The 23,998-nt window shown below is 39.9% G+C and overlaps 1 protein-coding gene across 1 annotated transcript in view; it reads left to right on the forward strand.

The window, feature by feature from the left end:
* COL5A2 (collagen type V alpha 2 chain) overlaps nucleotides 1-23,998 on the forward strand; it is a 449,814-nt gene that overhangs the window by 323,823 nt on the left and 101,993 nt on the right. Inside the window, exons 19-31 of the mRNA XM_077275667.1 lie at nucleotides 3,551-3,649; nucleotides 3,829-3,873; nucleotides 3,953-4,051; nucleotides 5,662-5,715; nucleotides 5,843-5,950; nucleotides 9,038-9,091; nucleotides 9,416-9,514; nucleotides 10,432-10,485; nucleotides 11,850-11,948; nucleotides 12,032-12,085; nucleotides 12,176-12,229; nucleotides 12,319-12,372; nucleotides 16,109-16,162. Of these exons, the coding sequence (XP_077131782.1) occupies nucleotides 3,551-3,649; nucleotides 3,829-3,873; nucleotides 3,953-4,051; nucleotides 5,662-5,715; nucleotides 5,843-5,950; nucleotides 9,038-9,091; nucleotides 9,416-9,514; nucleotides 10,432-10,485; nucleotides 11,850-11,948; nucleotides 12,032-12,085; nucleotides 12,176-12,229; nucleotides 12,319-12,372; nucleotides 16,109-16,162 (927 nt within the window). The remainder of the gene's footprint in view (nucleotides 1-3,550; nucleotides 3,650-3,828; nucleotides 3,874-3,952; nucleotides 4,052-5,661; nucleotides 5,716-5,842; nucleotides 5,951-9,037; nucleotides 9,092-9,415; nucleotides 9,515-10,431; nucleotides 10,486-11,849; nucleotides 11,949-12,031; nucleotides 12,086-12,175; nucleotides 12,230-12,318; nucleotides 12,373-16,108; nucleotides 16,163-23,998) is intronic.

The raw sequence follows: 23,998 nt of genomic DNA on the forward strand, positions 1-23,998 counted from the left end.
GGTGGTGGGGAGAAGGCAAAGATGGAGGTGGTGAAGAAGGCAATCATGGGGGTGGGGGAAAGGGCAATAATGGGATGCGGGGGGAGAAGGACAGTGAGGGGTGTGGGGGATTTGGATGGTAGGAAGGGGGATTTATAATGGATTTAGGAACAGGGGGAGGTGGAGGAAGAAGTTATTATCGATTATTATGTCTAACACAGTCTCAGTATAAAGTGTACTCACTTATTATGTACAGCACAGTCCCTTAGTATATAGTGTACTCACTTATGGATAGCACAGTCCCTTAGTGTACAGTGTACTTGCTTATTATGTATAAAACTATCCTTAGTTACATAGTTTCCTCTTTTGCTATGTATGACACTGTCCCTTATTACGTACCATCCCGTCTAGTTATATATGATGCCCTCCCTTATTATATAGCTTCCTCTACTGTTATGTACAGTGCTGTCTCTTACATAGTGTATTCTTGTTATTTTTGTTATTCACAGCTCCCTCTTTTATCACATAGTCCCTTCATTTGTTAGATATAAAATGACTACTAATGGAGGAGCAGGTGACCAGACTACCAGTCCATCAGCTCCTCCGTTAGAAAAGAAGCTTTCCCATGCTCCATCAGCCATCATTGCATTATACAGCTAAGAAGACAGGACGGTGTGTAATAAAAACAGGGCTCTATAAAATCCAATGTAAGGAACGGTGTTGTACATAACAAGAGAGGGCACTGTATAATAAGGGACGGCAATATACATAATAAAGGAGACTATGTAGTATATACATGTATGTGTGTGTGGCTATATATATATGTGTAGCTTTGTCGCCTTAAAAGGAGGAGGGCCCAGACACATTTCCTGCACAGGGGCACCAAGCTGTCTGTGTCTGCCCCTGCTCTAAACAGCCCCTAATATAAAGGTACCTTCACACTAAGCGACGCTGCAGCGATACAGACAACGATGCCGATCACTGCAGCGTCGCTGTTTAGTCGCTGTGTGGTTGCTGGAGAGCTGTCACACAGACGGCTCTCCAGCGACCAACGATGCCGAAGTCCCCTGGTAACCAGGGTAAACATCGGGTTACTAAACGCAGGGCCGTGCATAGTAACCCGATGTTTACCCTGGTTACCAGCGTAAATGTAAAAAAAAAAACACATACTCACATTCCGGTGCCCGGCGTCCGCTTCCCTGCACTCCTCCAGCATTCTGTGTCTGCACTGTGTGAGCGCCGGCAGTACAGAGCACAGCGGTGACGTCACCGCTGTGCTCTGCTTTTACTTTACGGCCGGCACTCACAGTCAGTGCGGGAAGCAGACGGCGAGGGACGTGTGACAGACAGCAGAAGGTGAGTATGTACTGTTTGTTTTTTTTACTTTTACAATGGTAACCAGGGTAAATATCGGGTTACTAAGCGCGGCCCTGCGCTTAGTAACCCGATATTTACCCTGGTTACCATTGTAAAACATCGCTGGCATCGTTGCTTTTGCTGTCAAACACAACGATACACGCCGATCTGACGACCAAATAAAGTTCTGAACTTTCAGCAACGACCAGCGATATCACAGCAGGATCCAGATCGCTGCTGCATGTCAAACACAACGATATCACTATCCAGGACGCTGCAACATCACAGATCGCTATCGTTATTGTTGCAAAGTCGCTTAATGTGAAGGTACCTTAAGACCCATGGCCACATGTAGCATTTTGTAATATAGTATAGCTGATGTCAATTTATGTAGAAATGTAAGCTGCTTGCCAGGGATGAGCCGTCCACAGGGGTCTTAATGTGAATAGGGGAAGGACAGCTGTATCTAATGTGAGTTTACATGTAGTGACAGCCATGAATACATCGTATTTTATCTACTGGCACACAAATCGGTTACTTTTGGTTCATAGATAAGTAAATCATTTATGTTTGCAGGTGCTATGTAGTCACTGTGATGGAGACAGCTGTAGCTGAAAAAGTTACAGTGGGCAAAATCCAGAGTTTCATCTGCCACAAGATAATAATCCACAGACTGCTTAATGCAATGAAAGTTTTCATTCCTCTTAACAGTGTGTAATCAGTTACTTTCTCAAGCATGCTTGGCTTTACAAAATTCCCAAAAGTGTATTAAAGAATTGGAATGAAAATTGTTTGGCACAGTAAGTGGAATCACTGAGAAATGCCCTGAGGAGGCTTCTATTTTGTTTCAAGGGAAGACGTTTCTGTGAACTGTTCAACCAGTTTTCAGAAATTACAAACACAAACTGAACTGATCTAGAGTTGATTGTATAACAAATTTAATCTAGAAACTCAAACGATTCCTAAACTATACGGAGTTTGTAATATATTGGGATAGACAGTGTATCCTTCACAGTGGTTCACGGCTCTTGCAGAACATGTCATTCTCATTCTGAAGAGACAATAGGTCTATCATCTATCTTGTTTGTATGTACTGATATATGCGGTAAACAAATGGTGCATTTAGATTAATGACATCAAATTAATTAATACCTAATTACATTATAAAAAGATTCAGTGGTAACATTTACAAAGCCAGATGTATTATATGCAAGTCAAAATTGAAAGGATGGTTGGGGAAATTTGTGCCAAAACCTGGCACATTTTCACCTCTCAAACAGACAAACAGACAAAAAGTCTAAAAAGACTGAAAGTAAAAACATGTGATACGAATAATTTTCTATTCTGTAAAGTTAGTACATTTTGTCACATTTTAGTGCACTTTTTATTAAACATCATCTTAATAGAAATGGCAGTACGTGGTGGCTTTATTGTGAGAGCCAATCATCAAATCATCATCCGGGTTCAATACAGTAATTTTTGTGCAGCCATGTACTTAAACACTGGGCAACCAGTATCACAACGTCAGCCATGACATTTCACTCTACTGTTTCTTTGTGGAAGCTTGAAATATGATATTAGATATCATATTAGATTCTGCCTTCTTTACTTTTTTGCCATATAAAAGCAATAATTGCTGTATGTGCATTGTAACAATCATATTTATTAAATACAATCCGTTTCATCTAATCTATGATCCCAATGATGCCAGACTTAAAGGGATATTATTACTATCCCACAAAGTTATGGCATACCACTAAGATTGAGGCTTGAATTGAACTGCAGCTGTATAGATGGCTGTGAAGTGTAAAATAAGCATAAAATGATTGCTTCATTAGATTTTGTATATTGAACGTGTATTGTGGGCAGAGCTATAATGCTCCATATTACACACTGTAGTACAGGACTAGATGTAGAGGTAAGTCTGGTACCGTTAGTCTTTGTGTAGGTTATTTTTCTTTGACTTTATGTAAAATTAAACTAATAAAGCAGTAATTTATTGTAGTTCATGTTTTTGGTTGTAATGATCTCAGTTTGTTAATGCTGTATTGTAACAAGCAAGCATAAATACAATTGTGAACGAAGCAGATATTGTTGGAAAGTTGAATGGTTCCTGCTCACTACTTAAACACAAGTGACATCATATAACCATGATGTCAACCAATTTATGGCTTTAATAGTATGTTTTAATTTCTTCAACTTTCCATTAAACAAGGGTGATGCTGGCCCAACTGGTGCACGTGGTCCTGAAGGTCCTCAAGGTCCAAGAGGTGAAACTGGTTCCCAAGGACATGCTGGATCACAAGGTATCCAGGTATGTTTGTTTTCATGGGAATTTGGAAGTGAAAGTGCACCATACTATAAAAAAGCTTCAAAAAAGAAAAAGGGCAAAATAAAAGAATGCAATAATACAATGAAATATTACCACGTAAGTTAGCTTTAAATGTGGTGATAATAATTATCTCTGTTAAATCTGTTTAATTTTGCTCTTAGGGTACACCAGGGACTGATGGAACTGGTGGAGCTAAAGGACCGACTGTAAGTGAAGTGTAACTAACAATTACATTTTCCTTGGAATATGCGCATTTTTTGACATACATTATATTTTCTCTCCCAGGGAGGTCCTGGTGTTGCAGGTCCTCCTGGACTTATAGGACCACCTGGGTCTCCTGGACCTCAAGGAAGTACTGGAGCTCCTGGTATCAGAGGCTCAGTGGTAAGTATGACATACAATATAGTTTTACATAGTAATCACAGTCATTTCCATTATAGGTTGTTAATATTATTCAAAGAATGAGGTTGGCTCTGAAGATGAGGCTGCTTCATGCCAGGCTGATGAGGATTGCTCTAATTAAAGCATTTAAATGGCATCATCAATCACCAGTCTCTGATAGCGATATTTAAATGACACCATGCTGGTGCTTCACAACAGGATTATGGGGAGCCAAAGGAAAATGTTACCATTACTGCCAGGGGCCCGCTGAAGGCCTCCATGGCTGCCATCTTGATGCTTAATCCTCCTACAATACTGTGCTATTGCAGTTTATAGTACAAGCAATCTCAGGTTTAAGTACCCTAGGCGTACTAAAACTTGAAAAAAAAAGTTTTATTTATATTAAAGTTTAAATCTTCAACTTTTCTCCCTCCAAAAATAAAGAAATAAAAATAATGTAAAAAATCAACATATTTGGTATTGTTGTGTCTTATAAAGTTTGATCTATCAAAATATTTAAAATAGATGCAAGAGAAAAGATATCTAGAATTCTAGCTTATGTCCCATCTCCTGATGACGCGGTGAAACATGTTGGGGGGATGAGTATGCTAAATCTATGTCCTATTGTGACAGATAGGAGCTAGCACCCTGGGGTGCTACCGAATGTGTACAAATGATAGCAGTGAGCTATATTACAATGATAATTGAAGTATCTAGGAAGATTAGGGACATTTTATTTCATACCCTATTTTAATTTTAATAATACAATAATAAAAGTTATTTTTTAGGCTTTCTAATGAGGGTTTATTTGGGGTTCTTTCCAATTTATTAATAATTAATGTATCCTTCCAAAGCCTGTATGTGCTCAAATTTGTAATTTAATTGTTGGATTTCGCCTCTTTCCAGCTAAGCTATTTCCTCCTTTTGAAGCTACAACTCCATTTTAAATAATCTGTAGTTTAATATGCATGATAAATACATCTAAAAATAAAAACAGTATTAGCACCAAAATGCACCAAAATTTCAGGAGTAATAAGGAAAGTATCTGACTGAGTACGTTTTTGCAAGCTATATTAACTTCTTTAAATCTTCACTCATTTATATTTAAGTCTTGAATGGAAGGTTTACAGCATAGGTCTCTGCATATTCTGGCTTTCACTTGGCTTGGGCTTGCAGACCCTAATAGGCTGCTTGTCTATAGAATTCAGAACAGTCATCATAATACTTTGCACTGTCCTTGTGCCGATAAAGGAGGTTCTGCATTCTCTATGTGCAAATTTGTTTTACCCATTTAATGTCTGCTCAGAATAGGAGAAAGCAGGGAAAGCTAGGGAAAGAGCCACGTGCGTAAAACATGTGAGCACTGACATTTTACCACTTAGGGATGTGGAGTGGACAGTCTTTTATTTGCTTGTCATGTCCATGGGCAGAAAGGTGCCTTCCAGTGAATAACTAGGGTAAGGAATAGTTGCAATACCACTTACTGATATAACATGATAATATGGCATAATCATTTTACTATGAAGTATTTTTGTAGTACTGTATATGCTAGGTAATATTAAAAATATGATTGTGTAATAAACCACTTCATACACATTTGTTATTGCTCAAAGGGTGATCCAGGTGTCCCTGGTTTTAAAGGTGAAGCTGGACCCAAAGGGGAACCTGTAAGTATTTGTAGGCACTTATATCTACTTATATTACTGTAACTAGTATATGATGTCCACTGGGAAGAACTCTTTAACAAGCAAGAAATAATAAAAAAAAACTAAAGAAAACTTTGTGTTGAAACAGGGTCCACATGGTCCACAAGGTGCAACAGGTCCACAAGGTGAAGAGGGGAAAAGAGGTCCCCGTGGAGACCCCGGATCAATAGGTCCTCAAGGACCAGTTGGAGAAAGGGTATTTCAGTTTTTATTGATAAAATAATGGATTGTATTATCCAAATTGAACGTAAAGGATTTTCCAGTACAGATTTTCATAGCTTACGCGGGCAGTATATGTGATGGGACGACAACTTCTTATATGGAAAACCCTGTCGTCCTTTTGTATTGATTAGAAATTAAGATTAAATAGAAAACTTTATATTAAGGTCTAACGGAAATTCAACAATTCAGTTCAGTCATTGTCCTTTTTATTTACATCTCTGTAGTTATACCCAAGGTTAGTAATAATTAACCCCTTCAAGACGCGGCCCTTTTTCGTTTTTGCGTTTTCGTTTTTCACTTCCCTCATTCCCAGAGCCATAACTTTTTTATTTTTCTGTCAATATGGTCATGTGAGAGCTTATTTTTTGCAGGAGAAGTTGTACTTTTGAACGACACTATTGGTTTTACCATGTCTTGTACTAGAAAACGGGAAAAAAATTCCAAGTGCGGTGAAATTGCAAAAAAAGTGCAATCCCACACTTGTTTTTTGTTTGGCTTTTTTGCTAGGTTCACTAAATGCTAAAACTAACATGCCATTGTGATTCTCTAGGTCATTACTAATTCATAGACACCTAACATGTCTCGGTTATTTTTTATCTAAGTGGTGAAAAAAAATTCAAAACTTTGCTTAAAAAAAACACGCCATATTCCGATACCCGAAGCGTCTTCATTTTTCGTGATCTGGGGTCGGGTGAGGGCTTATTTTTTGTGCGCCGAGCTGACTTTTTAATAATACCACTTTTGTGCAGATACGTTCTTTTGATCGCCCGTTATTGCATTTTAATGCAATGTCGTGGCGACCAAAAAAAACATAATTCTGGAGTTTCAAATTTTTTTCTCGCTACGCTGTTTGGCGATCAGGTTAATGTTTTTTTTTTAATTGATAGATCGGGCGATTCTGAACGCAGCGATACCAAATACATGTAGGTTTGATTTTTTTTTTATTGTTTTATTTAGGATGGGGCGAAAGGGGGGTTTTAAACTTTTATATTTTTTGTATTTTTTTCATATTTTTAAAAACATTGTTTTTTACTTGTGCCATGCTTCAATAGCCTCCATGAAGCTAGAAGCTGGCACAACTCGATCGGCTCTGCTACATAGCAGCGATCATCAGATCGCTGCTATGTAGCTGAAATGCAGGCTTGCTATGAGCGCCGACCACAGGGGGGCGCTCACAGCAGGCCGGCATCAGTAACCATAGAGGTCTCAAGGACCTCTATGGTTACTTTCCTGACACATCGCCGACCCCCGATCATGTGACGGGGGTCGGCGATGTGCTCATTTTCGGCCGCGTGGCCGGAAGCAGTAGTTAAATGCCGCTGTCAGCATTTGACAGCGGCATTTAACAGGTTAATAGCGGCGGGTGAATCGCGATTTCACCCACCGCTATTGCACGCACGTCAGCTGTACAAAACAGCTGACATGTCGCGATCGCGACTTTGATGTGGGCTCACCACCGGAGCCCACATCAAAGGGGGAGACACGACATGAATAATGCTTTGGAAATTCAAAATTTGTGGAGGAATTGTAGGAAAATAAATTGTAGTAATATTTAGGCTTTTCCCTATTACGTTTGGTGGAATGGCTTGTAACAGTCCTACTGACATAAGAATAAAATATTTTCCTGTGTAAACAGGTTCAGTGATTACAGTACATTGGTCGCTGAGTTCTGAGACCCTAATTATGAACAGTAACATTTGATGTTTATACTATACTAGATGGTGGCCCGATTCTAACGCATCGGGTATTCTAGAAGATGTATGTAGTTTATTTATGAAGATTTCAGAATAATGCAATGAACACACAGGATTCGTCCGGCGCGACCAATTAGCGAAGCGTGGTTCAAATCCCACGCCAAGTCGCGGGCTGACTGCATCTGTCGCTGATTGTTCGCTGCCGGCTGGGCACGACTAATCAGTGAAGCCAGGCTGAGCTCCAGGTTTTTGAGGGCTCCGGGCGAAAGTCTCACAGCCCACATAGCATATAACACAGCCCACATAGTATATAGCACAGCCACGTAGTATATAGCACAGCCATGTAGTATATAGCACAGCTACATAGTATATAACACAACCACGTAGTATATAGCACAGTTACGTAGTATATTGCACAGCCACGTAGTATATTGCACAGCCACGTAGTATATTGCACAGCCGCGTAGTATATAGCACAGCCAAGTAGTATATAGCACAGCCCATGCAGTATATAACACAGCCCACGCAATATATAACACAGCCCACATAGTATATAACAAAGCCCACATAGTATATAGCAATGTGGGCACCATATCCCTGTTAAAAAAAGAATTAAAATAAAAAATAGCTATATACTCACCTTCCGGTGGCCCCTGGATCCAGCCCAGGCCTTTAGCGATGCTCCTCGTGATGCTCCGTTCTCTGGAATGCCTTGCGGCAATAACCCGTGATGATGTAGCCGTCTCGCGAGACCGCTACGTCATCTGTGGTCATTGCCGCAATGCATTATTGGGACCGGAGCATCACGAGAAGCGGGAAAGGCTGCCGCGGATGCCAGAAGGAGAGAATATAATTATATATTTTTTTAATTATTATTTTTAACATTATATGTTTTTACTATTGATGCTGCATAGGCAGCATCAATAGTAAAAAGTTGGTGACACTTTCAGGGTTAATGGCAGCATTAATGGACTGCATTACACCGCGTCATGCCACGGTGTAACGCAGTCCGATTAACGGACTGCTAAAACGCTATGCGGGCGCTGACTGGAGTGGAGTATGGAGGGGGCACTGACTGGAGGTGTGTATGGAGGGGCCAATTCACGGCCGGACTGTGCCTGTCACTGATTAGTCACGCCCAGCTGGCCACGATCAATCAGCGACATGGGATTTCCGTGACAGACAAACAGACAGACAGACGGAAGTGGACCTTAGACGATTATATATATAGATTAAGCTTTGTCACAATGCAGTCTTTGAATAGGTAATGATAAAGTTTCAGTATGAAAGGGTCTACTTGTGATAAGCTAAATAATACATTATGTTCAAAATGTATAATTATTAACATATATCACTTATATCATTAGGGTGCTCCTGGTAATCGTGGGTTTCCTGGATCAGATGGGCTTTCTGGCCCCAAGGTAACAATATTAGATTTGATCTGTTCATTACCTAATATGTTCATAAGTACAAAGTAAATGGTGACTATAATAGATATAGTACTCACCTATTACCATCACTCTAAGATTACTTACACAACACACAATCCATAAAATACACTTATGATACAAGTATATATTCTTATATGCCAAGAATATAAAACATAGAAGTATTACATTCAAACATATTTTCCATTGTAGATATTTGCATTCAATTTGTTCAGTTATTTATTAGATATTATTTAAATCAACATATTTTATTAGTTCTACTTCTGTATTCTAAAATATTAACACAAACCTTTGCAGGGTGCTCAAGGAGAACGAGGAATAGCTGGGGTTTCCGGACCTAAAGGAGCTACTGGGGACCCTGGTCGTCTAGGAGAACCTGGTCTTCCTGGCGCTAGAGTAAGACAGATCTGCACATATAATACCTTTGTAATATTTTCTGATTTACATTTCTATTAAACATCTATATTTTTTATTCATATGATTTGTTTAACAGATGTAAGGCAAGATATACCTAATAGTCTAGAAACGTAAGGCAGATCCATGCTACACGGTTATTGTCTCTTTAGAAACACAGTAGAAATCAATGAATTAACTGTTTAATTGTATAATCAAATTCCTGCACAATATAAGAGTAGGTTTCTTATAAGATGCCTAGCATGTGAAGGCGGTGATCTTTAGACAATTGCCCAACACCAACTAGCGCCCAACACCAACTAGTAAGAGGGTCCGGCAGGTAGAGGAACAATGCCTTCTTACTTTCTAATCTATGGAAGAATGGGAACTCATTCCCTTTTCCTCCTTTATGTCTTCTCCCAAGCACTCACATTTTCTTAAGCTCCTACAAACCCCATACAGTGCTTAGTGGGATTTTTTACCACTGAATTTCTTTTTAATTTTCAGAATTTTTAAACTTCCTGTTCCTCTGGGTAGGCTTGTTACCAATGCAGTACTAAATTCTCTATGTTATCTTGTAACACTATGCAATAAATAGTTTGGGTACTTTCTACTATAAAACCCTGCAGCTAAATGCAGTGCTATAACCCAGTTACCCATATGCTGCGGTATTTTTGCCATTGTAATATTTTTTGTGGTTTTACACTGTTTTATAGAAATGTCCAGTTTCATGTAAACTCAATCTTGCACATAGAAAATATTGCCTCAAAGCATTGCATCATATTTTCCACTGATCATTGAAGTATCCAGGGATTTGCTTTGTAATGAAAAGCATGTATCATGCTGGAAGAACTGTTCATGCAAAATATCTCCTGAGGGAGGTATGAGAAGATTACTAATGTATCTTACTTCTGTTTTAGGGTCTGACTGGAAATCCTGGAGTCCTAGGTCCAGAAGGCAAACCAGGACCAGTGGTAACGCATATTTTATTATATTATTTACCTACAGATATTTAAGAAGCTAAAAAATCAAAGACATTTTGTTGCTTAAGATTTAGGCATATTCTCTTGACACTCATTGAGCATCGCCCTTGGGCCTGAATACAAATATTGTAATTCTAGGTGCAGAAATCAATCCAGGACAAGTGGCAAAATGTATTATATTATATATATATATACGTACATTTAACATTATGTTTTTAACTACTGTAATTAATTATTAGGAGAGCAAATTCTGTTTGTTGATTGAGATTTAAGCAGGGTTGCCCAGGTGAGCGTTCTCACTAGTTCACTCTGCGTGGTACAGCTAGCGAGACACCAGTCCCAAATCCGTCATGCTTGAGTCTCAATCTAATTAATGGCAACTGAATAGCCCAGTAGGCTTGGTCAACTATTTTAAAATAATTATCAGATCCATTTAAACAAGCAAAATGTGGTCCAGCAAAATTTGTTTCCATGCTTTAAAACTTCACATTAAATTCAAAATGTAAAAACTCCATCAAGTACTTACTGACCACACTAGAAGAAACAACACTACTTTGATATTCAGCCTCATTGTTACGATTCCATCAGGGCAAGGCTACTTTCTCACATCAGGTTTTCACCGTAAGGCACAATCCGGTGAATTTTGAAAAAAACGAATCCAGTAAAATTTGCCGCTGTATCCATTTTTTTCTCATAGACTTGTATTAGCGCCGGATGGCCTCACGTTTCATCCGTTTTTTGCCGGATCTGCCAAAAATTCGTTTTCCAGCCGCCAGAGAAAACGTACATAGGAACGTTTTTTCTGTATGTCGAAAAACCGGACGGCAATGTTTCCGGTGGAAAACTGATGAAATGTGAGGTGAAATGATGAATCTGGCAACCGATTCCGTTTTTTTCCATTTGAGTATGCCCCATAGCAGCATTTTCCATTCTGGAGTGTTTCTCTCTCTCTCTCCTCCCCGGACCAGCTAGTGCCCAGATATCAGATAGTCGGTTCCGGCAAAAAAAACAGATCCATTGCATCCGTTTTTCACAATTTGCATTGCATCCATTTTTCCCAAAAGGGTCCAGATTCAGACTGATGGCAAAAACTTGATGTGTGAAAGTAGCCTAATTGCTGCAAGAAATAACAAGGAGATATACTGTTTATGTTACTTGCAAATTTTAAAAAAGACATATAACTGTAAAGAAAACTTACATTTTCAATTAAAATGACAACAGTTTTCATTTTAGATCATTCTGTATTTTTTCTGTAAATTAAATAATTAGTTTGGTTTTGGATTGCAATTTATTCAAGCTGTTCTGTATTTAATTTTACTGTTAATGTTTTTCATTCTTTTTTTTTTGTCTTGCAGGGAGGTCCTGGAGAAGATGGTCGCACTGGTCCACCTGGTCCAATCGGAATACGTGGTGAAACTGGAACTATGGGGCCTGCTGGTCCAAAAGGCAACAGTGTATGGGCTATATCAGTTTCTCTTAATTCAAAACCTTCATTATTTTTGTCATTTTCGGAATTATTAAAACAAATATTCAACAGGGAGATCTTGGAAAGCCAGGAGAGCAAGGCACTTCAGGAGCATCTGGACAAAGAGTATGTTACTATCTCATTTATTTCAGTATTATTCTTTAGTCACCAAATATATATTTCCAAAAATGTTACAATTTTTCTTATCATAATCAGGGAGCTCCGGGAAAAGATGGTGAAGTTGGTCCTTCTGGTCCTGCTGGCCCACCAGTAAGGAAAACAAAACATTTCAATATTTAGTAAGGATTACACATATACATATATATATTTTTTTTAAAACCTGTTTTTCTATCATTTAGGGCCCAGCTGGTGAAAGAGGTGAACAAGGACCTCCTGGTCCCACTGGATTTCAGGTATGTTTAAAAATTCTATATTAGATTTTGTGTAATCTGATGTAGATCTCATGTAGTTACTTCTTTTTAACATATTTATTAATGACCTTGTAGGGGGCATTCAGAGTAGAATTTCAATATTTGCAGATGACACTAAACTCTGCAGGGTAATCAATACAGAGGAGGACAATTTTATATTACAGGATGATTTATGTAAACTAGAAGCTTGGGCTGATAAATGGCAAATGAGATTTAATGGGGATAAATGTAAGGTCATGCACTTGGGTAGAAGTAATAAGATGTATAACTATGTGCTTAATTCTAAAACTCTGGGCAAAGCCGTCAATGAAAAAGACCTGGGTGTATGGGTGGATGACAAACTCATATTCAGTGGCCAGTGTCAGGCAGCTGCTACAAAGGCAAATAAAATAATGGGATGCATTAAAAGAGGCATAGATGCTCATGAGGAGAACATAATTTGACCTCTATACAAGTCACTAGTTCGACCACACTTAGAATACTGTGCACAGTTCTGGTCTCCGGGATATAAGAAAGACATAGCTGAACTAGAGCGGGTGCAGAGAAGAGCGACCAAGGTTATTAGAGGACTGGGGGGTCTGCGATACCAAGATAGGTTATTACACTTGGGGCTGTTTAGTTTGGAAAAACGAAGACTAAGGGGTGATCTTATTTTAATGTATAAATATATGAGGGGACAGTACAAAGACCTTTCTGCTGATCTTTTTAATCATAGACCTGAGACAGGGACAAGGGGGCATCCTCTACGTCTGGAGGAAAGAAGGTTTAAGCATAATAACAGACACGGATTCTTTACTGTAAGAGCAGTGAGACTATGGAACTCTCTGCCGTATGATGTTGTAATGAGTGATTCATTAATTAAATTTAAGAGGGGACTGGATACCTTTCTTGAAAAGTATAATGTTACAGGGTATACATACTAGATTCCTTGATAGGGTTTGATCGAGGGAACTAGTCTGATTGCCATATGTGGAGTTAATAATAAATAATAATAATCTTTATTTTTATATAGCGCTAACATATTCCGCAGCGCTTTACAGGTTGCACACATTATCATCGCTGTCCCCGTTGGGGCTCATAATCTAAATTCCCTATCAGTATGTCTTTGGGATGTGGGAGAAAACCAGAGTGCCCGGAGGAAACCCACGCAAACACGGAGAGAACATACAAACTCTTTGCAGATGTTGTCCTTGGTGGGGTTTGAACCCAGGACTCCAGCGCTGCAAGGCTTCTGTGCTAACCACTGCGCCACCGTTGCTGCCCATGGAGTTGGGAAGGATTTTTTTTCCCCAATGTGGCGCTTACTCTTCAACATGTTAGGGCATGTTAGGTTAGGCTATGTGTTGAACTAGATGGACTTAAAGTCTTCCTTGAACCTTAATAATAATATGTTAAAGGGGTTGTCCAGTCTAAGAAGGATAGTCTGCAGTCATTCTATGTGATTGCAGACTGCTGAATCATGACAGTGTGTGATGCGCGCACTGTTACTATTCTCCTGTATTCTTGTGCACATAGGAGGTCACGCACCAACTGGACTCTCCTCCACTTCTCAGTGTCTTAGCAGAGGAGTGTAGTCAGCATGGGGCCACACAGGGAATACATGGAAATCGTGATAACACTTTTACGATTCAGCAGTAACACTAAGTGACTTGAGACTTTTCTATTGAATCTCGACACCCTGTTTAAACTGCACATGGCATATGGTTTCCATTTAATTCATGTAACTGTACCTTAAATTCTCACATATGTAAGTACATTAACTAGAATGGTAGCTCCTTTACCTGTTTATACCCAACCAAGAGCCGTGTTATTTACAATAACTAAACCATGACTACACTACACTACACGGAGACCTTGTCCTATTCACAAATCCTCCCTGTGTCATTCCATACTTTACATCAGCAAAATCTGGCTTGTGGTTCACCCTGCTGACCGCGGCAGTCAAATACTTCTTTTCAATAGGAGCCATGTATTATGCTTTCCAAATGTCATAAGGTTGCCCTGTGGGAATTGTGCAGAAGTGAATCACAATGTGTGATTGGACAGGAGAGAGTTAGTGGAGGTTCACTGGTTTGTTTTAGCACATACGGATAGGGTAATAGTGAGTGGGTGACACCACTATGCAACCAATCAGTGACAGGGGACTTCTAAATGGACTTAGCATTGGACCCAGCTCAAGTCTCAAGTCTTACACCAAACTCATATTTTATTATAATGTGGAGTATTAAAATGAGTGATGTTGTATTACTGTAGTATTTATTGCTCAACAAACAGCAAAATACACGTTGCTGTAATGGTGTCAATCTTTGACAACTGTTCAAAGTTCTATAGCCAATGTTTTTGGTAACAGCACCTGTTGAGCTATTATATTAAGTAATTTGACATAAAAATTAATTAAGAAAAACATTCTAAAATTTCCCCCCATACATGTCACATTATTGCCATTTGAAACCATTCAACCATTGAAATGTGATTATTAGAGGGAAAAAAGGATAGGGTATGCTAACTTTTATTGCACAGTTCTTTTATTTCTGCGGGAGATCAGCCAGTGTCTGAGCTGTCTGAAAGCCACTTAGACTCCTCTTTCTTGAAAGCATAGGTGCGCCCAGCTGAAGATGCTTGTGTTTGGTGGAGTCAGAACAGATAATTGTTGGCAATTGAGCATTTGGCTGACTGCCAGCTAAGGTGTGGGCATCATAAAGAGTAATCGTCATTTTAATCAGTCATTTACAAGTTTCTCAATTCACGTTTAAAATCTGTATTCAGTGAAGACAGATTGTTACATTACTGAGATAGGAGATGGAAATACCTACTGATAAGATTATATGTAAAAGAGAGGGGAGAAACTCTTCTTCTACCTCCCTCGAAGCCTTCAACATCCCGTCTACATAGAATCCAGGGGTTGTTCACTGTTGCTGCAGTGGTGTCTCTGCGATTTGGTAAGGTGACCCATGTCACTACTAGTGTGTACATGCTTTCATGGCTCATTTTGTTAATCCTGCATGACAGCTTTACACGCCATGTTTTGTGTCTGTAACTCTGAAAGGCTAATGATTATTTGATATGGGAGACTGATATAGTATTTTTTCATATTAGAGGCAGCATGTCATAAAAATGACGTTAAATTCCCATGGTATATCCTACCTCAGGATATAATCTGAATCGTATCTCAATTATTTCTAGTTGTATATTCGCAGAGCACCACTACTGTGTGTCCTTACTTTGCACTTTTCTGTGTGTGATTTAGTGTGTATTGTTTTAGGTGCTAATAAAGTAATTTTTGTACATTTTTAAACACTCCTCTGTTTCTCATGTTTTATAATGCCCATTTTGGAGCGATTTTACTGTGGCCGAGTGCATTGTGCTTTGTCCACATATCAATATGAGTCTGGGTCTTTGGTCATTAATAGAATCCTATTAGTAGCATCTGTCATCTGCTATCTTAGTAAAATAAAAATCTGTCCTCACCAAATACAGATTGGAAACATGAATTGAGAATTTAAAAAACAAAAGAGAAGTCTTGGCGAAGAAAGAGGCAGATTTCTCTGATAAGAAATATTACAAATGTTCTTATTTTCACGTGCACTATTCATTTATGAAATACAAAGTAAAATGACTGTTGATCTCTCAAGTTAATTTATCTATGCACTCACCTAGGAAAATCATAAAAGCACAATAATCAAATAGTATATCACATTGTGCTCTATGTACTTTACAGGGTTTACCAGGACCACCTGGACCCCCTGGAGAAACAGGGAAGCCAGGAGATGAGGTAAGTCATTACTTGCATATGAAATAGTTCAATATGTGCAGAACTGAAATATGAAAAGTGAGAAGTTATATACAATGTACAGTATAATATACTGTTTGTATATATGGACAGTTAAAATTAGAAGTTTACATACACTATATAAAAAGACACGTGCATGTTTTTCTCAATATGTGACATGAAATGAGGATAAACCTTTCTTGTTTTAGGTTAATTAGGATTACCATAAATTATTAATATTTGCCAAATGCCAGAATAATGAGAGAGAATGTTTTAAGGCATTTTTATTACTTACTGCAAAGTCAAAAGTTTACATTTATTTCATTAATATTTGTTACCATTTTCCTTAAACTGAATGACTTGGGTCAAATATTTGAGATATCATTCCACAAGCTTCTGACAATAGTTGGTCGAAATTTGGGCCCATTCCTCCTGACAAAACTGGTGTAACTGATCAAGGTTTGTAGGTCGCCTTGCTCGCGCGTGCCCTTTCAGCTTTGCCCATAAATTTTCAATAGGATTGAGACCAGGGCTTTATAATGGCCAATCGAAAACATTGACTTTGTTATCCTTAAGTCACTTTGTTACCATTTTGGCAGTATGCTTTGGGTCATTGTCTATTTGGAAGACCCATTTCCGCCCAATCTTTAGCTTCCTGGCTGATGTCTTGAGATGTTTCTTCAGTATTGCCACATGATATTGTTTTCTCATGATGCCATCTATTTGTGAAGTGCACCAGTACCTCCTGCAGCAAAACAACCCCACAGCATGATGCTGCCACGCCCATGTTTCACAGTTGGCATGGTGTTCTTAGGCTTCCAGCTTCTCCCTTTTCCTCCAAACATAATGAAGGTCATTATGCCCAAAAAGTTCAATTTTAGTTTCATCAGACCACAGGATATGTCTCCAAAAATTAAGGTCTTTGTTCTTGTGTGCATTTGCAAACATTAATCTGGCTTATTTTATGTTTCTGTTGGAGTAATGGCTTCTTCCTGGCAGAGTGGCATTTCGGCCCACGTTGATACAGTACTCATTTAAATGTGGATATTGGCACAATCTTACCAGCTTTTGCCATCATCTTCACAAGGTCTAGTTAGTTTTCTTAGAAGACTTGAACCTTAGATCGTCTGATCACTTATGCTATATTTTGCAATACTACCATGTTGTAGTATATATAGTAGTAAAAAAGTCAGTTTTCTATAAATGCCAGCCACAGGTTGGGCATAAAGGCAATCACGGAGGTCCTCAGCAGAGCCCTGGCAGTCATGGCAGCCCTTAGTCGCCCTGTGATCGCCTTACACGCAGGGAATCGATGGACTCTTGGAACACATGACTCCCGAACTGTACATTATAAATACTGCTGTCAGAAAATGATAGGGGCATTTAAGGAGTTAGTAGCAGCTGATGGAACACAATTCCATCCCCTGCTGATAGAGGCAGGTGATGGCTAAGTAGCACAGCCATCATCTGCCGACAGCTTTATCAAATACCCTGCAGTAAATAAATAAATAGCACAAGTACATGAAAATAATATAGGGTACTTAGTTAACAATGATTTTGATAAAAAAAAAAATTAGAAACCATCCCATCACATCAAGGTGACCCCATTTGGGATGGTCCTAACCTCTAGCATTAAAACCGTACCAAATGTCAAGTGACGTAATGCGAATAAGGGTGGAGAAGAACTTAGACCCAGCTAGTGGACATTCAGCTATGAGGAGCTACATGAATTTAATGTCCAGCTCAAGGCACAGAGCGCAAAAAGCTTCAAATGAAAAGCTGAAGAGATGAACTCCATGCAGCATGTAGGTGCATGTTCACTCTGGCCACTAAACAGACAAAACCTGAGATAAAAAACCAAATAAGCAAACAACCTGCAGTAAATAAATAAACAAATGGACCTGTTGAAGCGTGGTAATGCAACACAGCCATTGTCCTCTCTCCTCTGTCCCTGCACGCCTTTGCCCGCTGATGCACCTTGCCATCTAAGGCCTCTTTCACACTTCAGTTGTTTGGCGTCAGTCTAAATCCGCCATTTTCCTCAAAAAACGGATCCGTTTTTTTTTTCGACGGATCCGTTTTTTTCCCCATAGACTTGCATCAGCGACGGATTGTGACGGATGGTCGTCCGTTCCATCCGTCATGCGACGGATGGAAGTGCATTAGAACAGCAAGGTGGCTTGTTGTTGAAGGGAAATAGAGGGAAAAAATAAAATAAAATCTTTAAGTCTTCAGCATAGCAAGTGTGAGCGAGGTGAGTGTGACCTGAGCGTAAGTGTGGACGGCGGTAAGTGTGTGACTTGTGACTCAGTGACTTTGGATTCAGGGAGTTTCCAAGGGAGGAATTGCTGTTCCAAGTGTTAATTAATACTTTGTATTTATTTTTATTTAACGTTTCTGTCTGGTGCAATCCCCATTAGGAAATGTGCTCCACAATTGTTAATGCCATCCAGTGCCCATCTTGCCACATGTATGCAGTCCTTGATCAGCCGGTCGAGGGTGCATACTGCTGTGCGAGATGTGAGCACGTTGTGCATTTGGAAACCCAGATACTGGATCTAAATGTGCAGCTGGCAACACTGAGATCCATAGACAATATGGAGAGGAGTCTTCTGCTCACAGAGCAGACGCTCAATGGGATAGATGAGGAGGGGGATGGTAGGATGGAGCTGCAGGACAGTGAGGCAGTTAGCTGGGTGACAGTTAGGAAGCGGGGTAGAGGGAAGAAGAGTGCCAGGGAGGCTAGTCCTGATCTTTCACACCCCAATAAGTTTGCTAAGTTGGCAGATGAGGGGGGTGCCAGTACAGGGGTAGCACTGCTGCAGCCAGGCATGTCCTCTGAAAGCCGGAGGAGTGACTGCTCCAGTAAGGAGGGAAATAGGAGAGCAGAGCAGGCCAGACAGGTGCTGGTAGTGGGGGACTCAATTATTAGGGGAACAGATAGGGCAATCTGTCACAAAGACAGGGATCGTCGAACGGTGTGCTGCCTACCTGGCGCTCGAGTCCGACACATCGCTGATCGGGTGGACAGATTACTGGGAGGGGCTGGTGAGGACCCAGCGGTCATGGTGCACATTGGCACAAATGACAAAGTTAGAGGTAGGTGGAAGGTCCTTAAAGATGATTTCAGGGAATTAGGCTGCAAGCTGAAAGCAAGGACCTCCAACGTGGTATTTTCTGAAATACTGCCTGTACCACGTGCCACGCCAGAGAGGCAACGGGAGATTAGGGAGGTTAATAAGTGGCTCAAGAATTGGTGTAGGAAGGAGGGGTTTGGGTTCCTGCAGAACTGGGCCGACTTCTCAGTTGGCTACAGGCTCTACGCTAGGGATGGGCTGCACCTCAATGGGGAAGGTGCAGCTGTGCTGGGGGAGAAAATGGTTAGAAGGTTGGAGGAGTGTTTAAACTAGGGAATGGGGGGGAGGGTATTCATTTTATAGGTGGGGAAGATAGTGCAGATAGAGACCTGGGCACAAATAAGGAAGTTGGGGGTGGCGGAGGCATGGGGGGTGGGGTTAGAACAGTTAGTAATTTAAAAAAGAATAGAGGTACAGAGAGGAACATCAAGTGCATGTATACTAATGCCAGAAGCCTCGCCAACAAAATGGACGAATTAGAACTAATGTTGTTGGAACATAATTATGACATGGTGGGGATATCTGAAACATGGCTGGATGAGAGACATGACTGGGCTGTTAACTTGCAGGGCTATAGCCTTTTCAGAAATGACCGTACAGATAAGCGAGGGGGTGGGGTGTGTCTGTTTGTAAAATCGACCTTAAAACCCATCCTGCGTGATAATATAGGTGAATCTAATGAAAATGTAGAGTCCCTGTGGGTGGAGATAAGGGGAGGAGGAAAAAATAATAAATTACTGATAGGGGTTTGTTATAAATCTCCAAAAATAATGGAAGCAATGGAGAATATCCTTGTAAAGCAAATAGATGAAGCTGCGACTCAAGGAGAAGTCATTATTATGGGGGACTTCAACTACCCTGAAATAGATTGGGGAACAGAAACCTGCAGTTCCAGTAAAGGTAATCGGATTTTGACAACTATGAGAGACAATTACCTTTCACAACTGGTTCAGGACCCAACAAGGAGGGGGGCACTGCTAGACCTAATATTAACCAACAGGCCAGACCGCATATCAAATATAAGGGTTGGGGGTCACTTGGGGAATAGTGATCACAAAATAATAAGTTTTCATGTATCCTTTAATAAGATGGGTAGTAGGGGGGTGACAAGGACACTAAACTTCAGGAGGGCAAATTTCCAACAGATGAGAGATGATCTTGGTGCAATTAACTGTGACGATATCCTGAGACATAAAAGTACACAAAGAAAATGGGAGACATTTATTAGCATCCTGGATAGGACCTGTGCACAGTATATACCATATGGCAATAAACATACTAGAAATAGGAGGAAACCAATATGGCTAAATAGAGCTGTAAGGGGCGCAATAAGGGACAAAAAGAAAGCATTTAGAGAATTAAAGGAAGTAGGTAGTGAGGAGGCATTAAATAAATACAAAAAATTAAATAAATTATGTAAAAAGCAAATCAAGGCAGCAAAGATTGAGACAGAGAGACTCATTGCTAGAGAGAGCAAAAATAACCCCAAAATATTCTTTAACTACATAAATAGTAAGAAACTAAAAAATGATAGTGTTGGCCCCCTTAAAAATAGTCTGGGTGAAATGGTGGATGAGGATGAGGAAAAAGCCAATATGCTAAATGACTTTTTTTCATCAGTATTTACAAAAGAAAATCCCATGGCAGCCAATATGACTAGTGATAATAATTCCCAATTTAATGTTACCTGCTTAACCCAGCAGGAAGTACGGCGGCGTCTAAAAATCACAAAAATTGACAAATCTCCGGGCCCGGATGGGATACACCCCCGAGTACTGCAGGAATTAAGTACAGTCATTGATAGACCATTATTTTTAATCTTTAAAGAGTCCATAATAACAGGGTCTGTACCACAGGACTGGCGTATAGCAAATGTGGTGCCAATATTCAAAAAGGGGACAAAAACTGAACTCGGAAATTATAGGCCAGTAAGTTTAACCTCTACTGTGGGTAAAATCCTGGAGGGCATTCTAAGGGATGCTATACTGGAGTATCTGAAGAGGAATAACCTCATGACCCAGTATCAGCACGGGTTTACTAGGGACCGATCATGTCAGACTAATTTGATCAGCTTCTATGAAGAGGTAAGTTCCGGTCTGGACCAAGGGAACCCAGTAGATGTAGTGTATATGGACTTTTCAAAAGCTTTTGATACGGTGCCACACAAAAGGTTGATACATAAAATGAGAATAATTGGGATAGGGGAAAATATGTGCAAGTGGTTTGAGAGTTGGCTCAGGGATAGGAAACAAAGGGTGGTTATTAATGGAGCACACTCGGACTGGGTCACGGTTAGTAGTGGGGTACCACAGGGGTCAGTATTGGGCCCTCTTCTTTTTAACATATTTATTAATGACCTTGTAGGGGGCATTCAGAGTAGAATTTCAATATTTGCAGATGACACTAAACTCTGCAGGGTAATCAGTACAGGGGAGGACAATTTTATATTACAGGCTGATTTATGTAAACTAGAAGCTTGGGCTGATAAATGGCAAATGAGCTTTAATGGGGATAAATGTAAGGTCATGCACTTGGGTAGAAGTAATAAGATGTATAACTATGTGCTTAATTCTAATACTCTGGGCAAAACCGTCAATGAAAAAGACCTGGGTGTATGGGTGGATGACAAACTCATACTCAGTGGCCAGTGTCAGGCAGCTGCTACAAAGGCAAATAAAATATTGGGATGCATTAAAAGAGGCATAGATGCTCATGAGGAGAACATAATTTTACCTCTATACAAGTGACTAGTGCTACCACACTTAGAATACTGTGCACAGTTCTGGTCTCCGGTGTATAAGAAAGACATAGCTGAACTGGAGCGGGTGCAGAGAAGAGCAACCAAGGTTATTAGAGGACTGGGGGGTCTGCCATACCAAGATAGGTTATTACACTTGGGGCTATTTAGTTTGGAAAAACGAAGACTAAGGGGTGATCTTATGTTAATGTATAAATATATGAGGGGACAGTACAAAGACCTTTCTGCTGATCTTTTTAATCATAGACCGGTGACAGGGACAAGGGGGCATCCTCTACGTCTGGAGGAAAAAAGGTTTAAGCATAATAACAGACGCGGATTCTTTACTGTAAGAGCAGTGAGACTATGGAACTCTCTGCCGTATGATGTTGTAATGAGTGACTCATTGCTTCAATTTAAGAGGGGACTGGATACCTTTCTGGAAAAGTATAATATTACAGGGTATATATATTAGATTCCTTGATAAGGCGTTGATCCAGGGAACTAGTCTGATTGCCGTATGTGGGGTCGGGAAGGAATTTTTTTCCCCATGATGGAGCTTACTCTTACCACATGGGTTTTTTTTGCCTTCCCCTGGATCAACATGTTAGGGCATGCTAGGCTATGGGTTGAACTAGATGGACTTAAAGTCTTCCTTCAACCTTAATAACTATGTAACTATGTAAAATTTGTCGGACGTCATCTAGACATTGACGGTCATTGCAACGTTTTTTGTCTGCGTTGAAATGGCGGATCGCGACGGATTCGTCGCGTCCGTCATTTCATAGAATGGCCACCTATGGGCGTCGGATCCGTCGCGACCGTCATTTCGGCGGATCCGTCGCCCCAATCCGTTTTTTCAATTTTTTTCTATTGCGCATGCTCCAAAAAGTATATACAACCCCCGAGTAACGGATCCGTAAAAAAACCGGATCCGTTACATCCGTTTTTTCAACTATTGTGACGGATCCGTCGATCCGTCATTATGTCGGAAGTGACTGACGCCAAAAAACTGAAGTGTGAAAGAAGCCTAAGATAATAGTCATAAAAAGGACTTTTCAATCAAGCTGCCATGGTGAGTGCCGCACACTTTTTTCTGAATCATTCAAATAAATAAATGGAAATAGTACAGGAAAATAATATAGGGTACTTGGTAAACATAATTTTGATTAAAATATTGCAAAAACCTTCTCAGCATTTATTCAAATTACATCACTTAACATATGATAAGGTTTTAATACTAGAGGCTACTACCATTTGTAATAGGGTCACCTTGATGTGGTGGGACAGCTTTTAATTTTTTTTTTAACAAAATTATTTTAACTAAGTACCCTATATTATTGTCATGCACTATTGCTATTTACTTACTGCAGGGTATTTGCTTATTTTGTTTCTATCCCTGGTTTTGTCTGTTTAGTGGCAGTGAGAACATGCGACTACACACTGCATGCACACCAATTTATATTCCAGTTCATCTCCTTAGGTGTTTGTTTAAGCATCATTGAAGACAGGGACTGTCATCTTCCCCCTTTCTACTCCAGCACTATGATTGACTGCCAAGACGATCCTGAAGTCTGAGACAATCTACTACTGTATGACTTGAATATAATGTACATAGCCAGAGTTATCCTTAGTGTACTTACACTGCGTGCAGAATTATTAGGCAAGTTGTTTTTTGGATCACATGATACTTTTTATACATGTTGTCCTACTCCAAGCTGTTCAGGCTTCAGAGCCAAGTACAAATTAAGTAAATCAGGTGATGTGCATCTCTGTAATGAGGAGGGGTGTTGTCTAATGACATCAACACCCTATATAAGGTGTGCTTAATTATTAGGCAACTTCCTTTCCTTTGGCAAAATGAGTCAGAAGAGAGATTTGACGGGCTCTGAAAAGTCCAAAATTGTGAGATGTCTTGCAGAGGGTTTCAGCAGTGTTTAAATTGCCAAACTTTTGAAGCATGAT

Source organism: Ranitomeya variabilis, chromosome 7 (assembly GCF_051348905.1).
Source record: "Ranitomeya variabilis isolate aRanVar5 chromosome 7, aRanVar5.hap1, whole genome shotgun sequence".
NCBI classification, from domain to species: Eukaryota; Metazoa; Chordata; class Amphibia; order Anura; family Dendrobatidae; genus Ranitomeya; species Ranitomeya variabilis.